Source organism: Triticum urartu, chromosome 5, assembly GCF_003073215.2.
Source record: "Triticum urartu cultivar G1812 chromosome 5, Tu2.1, whole genome shotgun sequence".
Lineage (NCBI taxonomy): Eukaryota > Viridiplantae > Streptophyta > Magnoliopsida > Poales > Poaceae > Triticum > Triticum urartu.
The window spans coordinates 619,446,590-619,449,118 of record NC_053026.1 but is presented as its reverse complement, the minus strand read 5'-3'; the positions used below and the strand labels follow the sequence as shown (position 1 = coordinate 619,449,118).

The following is a 2,529-nucleotide window of genomic DNA, read 5'->3' as shown; positions in this document are numbered from 1 at the left end:
CTTCATTTTATGACATTTCATTTTACACCTTAAGAAAGTCAACCCTACATTGTCTAAATGTCCAAAACAAAGGTCAATGAGGCCTAGATTCCACTGCCACTCAATCATTAATTTCATTTTCAACGCCTAACATTAGGGATGCAAATTTGGAGCCTTTAGGGTACCCTCCGACCCTACTTACTGCAACCAAATGAACTAAAGTTTCAGAAATGAAGTGAATTCTGAAAATTGAGCTCATTTTGTTGAACTAAAGAGGGTCCGAGGGTACCCTCAAGGTTCCAAATTTGCATGCCTACCTAACATACAGTGAAATATATTTGTAGAAGCAACATATGAATAGTGTATCACATGCTTTATAATGATGCATAGTACAGACACATAATAACCGATTCTCAAAGCATGACCTGTGGTATATAACAAGCGGGTGTAGCCCACCGTTAATAAGCAAATCAGCATTTGTACCTCAATTCCCAATATATCCATTATTTACAAACGATCTCTCTGCAGGACAAAGCTACATCTGGAAAGCAGGGTCTTGGCATCAAGGACCTGCCGATGAAAGTTGGTGGCCAGCGTTGGAAGGGGAACAAAACCTCTCTTGGTGATAGTGATGAGGAAAACTCAACCCAGTCTGAATTATCAGAAGTGGAAGAAGATGAAGACGAGGAAGGATCTGCCAGTGATGCTAAAGTAAATGAAGTACATGTGAAAACCGTAAAAGAAGTTTGCGTGGATGCTAAACCTAAAACCAAGTTCAAGAAGCTTTGCAAAAAAATTCTTCGTCAGGTAGAATCACATTTCTTCTTTGTGTGAGGCACTGAAGCTTATAGAAGCTGTTGAACACATGATGTTCATTATTTGTTACTCTTTGCAGGCTCCATCTCAGTCCATGAAATTGAAGGAGCTCAAGGAAGCTGTTGAAGAACACTCAACTATTTTGTCCGACTTCTCCTGTAGACGTGAAGCTCTTTCATTCTTGAAGAGGAAGGTATATAAAGCTTCACATTGTTGTTTGGCAGGCCCTATTGATACATGTAGATTAAGCTTGTCATGCTCATGCAAATCCATTTGGAAGTACCGCTATTCTCATCTAAGCTTTTGTTGCCATTGCTTACATCTGATTCACTTTTCTTGTTGAATTTTCCAGCTCCAGGGAAGCAAGAAATTCAATCTGGAGGGCAAAAGGGTTCATCTTGTATCATGAAGCAAATACGAAGCCTACGGGAGACAATATGATTTTGCGTGTGGCTCCTGCAGTCATATATTTGTCGATTGTTGCTTCGGACGAGTATACATACAGGCTGTGCACCAAGTGGCACGGTATAGATGTAAGGAGTCATAGGCCCGGGATGGGGGCCAAAATTTTGCAAATCTTGCCAGCTGCTGGAAATTTGGAAGTGTGTGCTGAGTCATCTGTATCGTAATATCCATGTAGCTGATGCATCTATAGGTGTTTGTAATATTTTTTTGTTGGGTGTAGACTTGTATTTAGAGGATGGTTATGCCTATTGTGCATTGGCTGTCTCGGGTTTAGAACTCGCTCATATAAGTCTCCAAACTCACTTTGCTCCATAAGTTTCCACATGCATATGATCATCAACTATTTTTCCCCCTGCTCAGCATCTCATACAAGTCTCCAAACAAACTTTGCTCCATAAGTTTCCACATGCATATGTTCATCAACTATTTTTTCCCCAGCTCAGCATCGGTGTTAATTTAACCAACAATCTGCAGGCAGTCATGGGGATATTTGTTCAGTTAAATCTGACAAAGCATAGAGTTCTAAACCTTGTTGAACCTTGATACACCTCATTTTTCTGCAAATAGTTGAATCTTCTTGCGTGTTTTCATTGTGCTGTCTGAGTCTTCAGGCTTGAGTGAATTGCATTTCGAATCAATCATGTTTGTGCATTGTGAAATCATTGATCTCCACATCTAGCCTTTAGGGCTCCTTTGATACAAAGGAATTTCGTTTGATTTTTGGAGGATTTGGATCCTTAGAATTTTTTTCCTAGGATAGTCGTTTGATTCACAGGATTGAAATCCTTACAAGTTTTTCCATGGTATTCATTTCGTTGGAAACTTACATCCACTCAAACCTCTTTGTTGAATTCCCTTATTTTTCCTGTGCTATAAATTTTATAGGGTACAAAAGGACATGACACTCAATTCTCGTGTTTTTCTTATTCTTGCATTTTGAGAATCTTGTGAATCGAAGAGGCCCTTACATAGAGATGACTTCTCGTTGGTGTACAAAGTGCAAAGGCATGAAGGCAAAGGAACCGGATCATCTAACATAGAGAAGGAAATTCACAATGCTACAGTCCTAACCTAGTGTAAAATGAAGAAGGGAAGTTAGAGAAGGTTAGTAGGTATTAGCAGGTTATTTACTATTGATATTTACTGTAGATATAAATAATTTAAAATTAATTTTATTTCACCATCAACTTATTTGTGTGTAATTACTATAAATGTACACACTAGATCATCAATTTGCAAATTAATTTAAGTTGTTTTAGGCTCAACCAT

The 2,529-nt window shown here is 38.5% G+C and overlaps 1 protein-coding gene across 1 annotated transcript; it reads left to right on the top strand.

Annotated features, from left to right (window-relative positions):
* The first annotated feature begins 485 nt into the window (after nt 1-485).
* LOC125511312 (G-patch domain-containing protein 1-like) lies at nt 486-1,613 on the top strand. Its single transcript, XM_048676648.1, has 3 exons — nt 486-786; nt 875-988; nt 1,148-1,613. The coding sequence occupies exons 1-3, from the start codon at nt 556-558 to the stop codon at nt 1,202-1,204; spliced, it is 402 nt and encodes a 133-aa protein (XP_048532605.1). The 5' UTR covers nt 486-555; the 3' UTR covers nt 1,205-1,613.
* Nucleotides 1,614-2,529: the final 916 nt, after the last annotated feature.

Coding starts and splice junctions, on each gene's coding strand:
- LOC125511312 (XM_048676648.1), top strand. CDS start 556: ATGAAAGTTGGTGGCCAGCGTTGGAAGGGGAACAAAACCTCTCTTGGT. Junction 787..874: donor GCAAAAAAATTCTTCGTCAG/GTAGAATCACAT, acceptor TACTCTTTGCAG/GCTCCATCTCAGTCCATGAA. Junction 989..1,147: donor TTTCATTCTTGAAGAGGAAG/GTATATAAAGCT, acceptor TGAATTTTCCAG/CTCCAGGGAAGCAAGAAATT.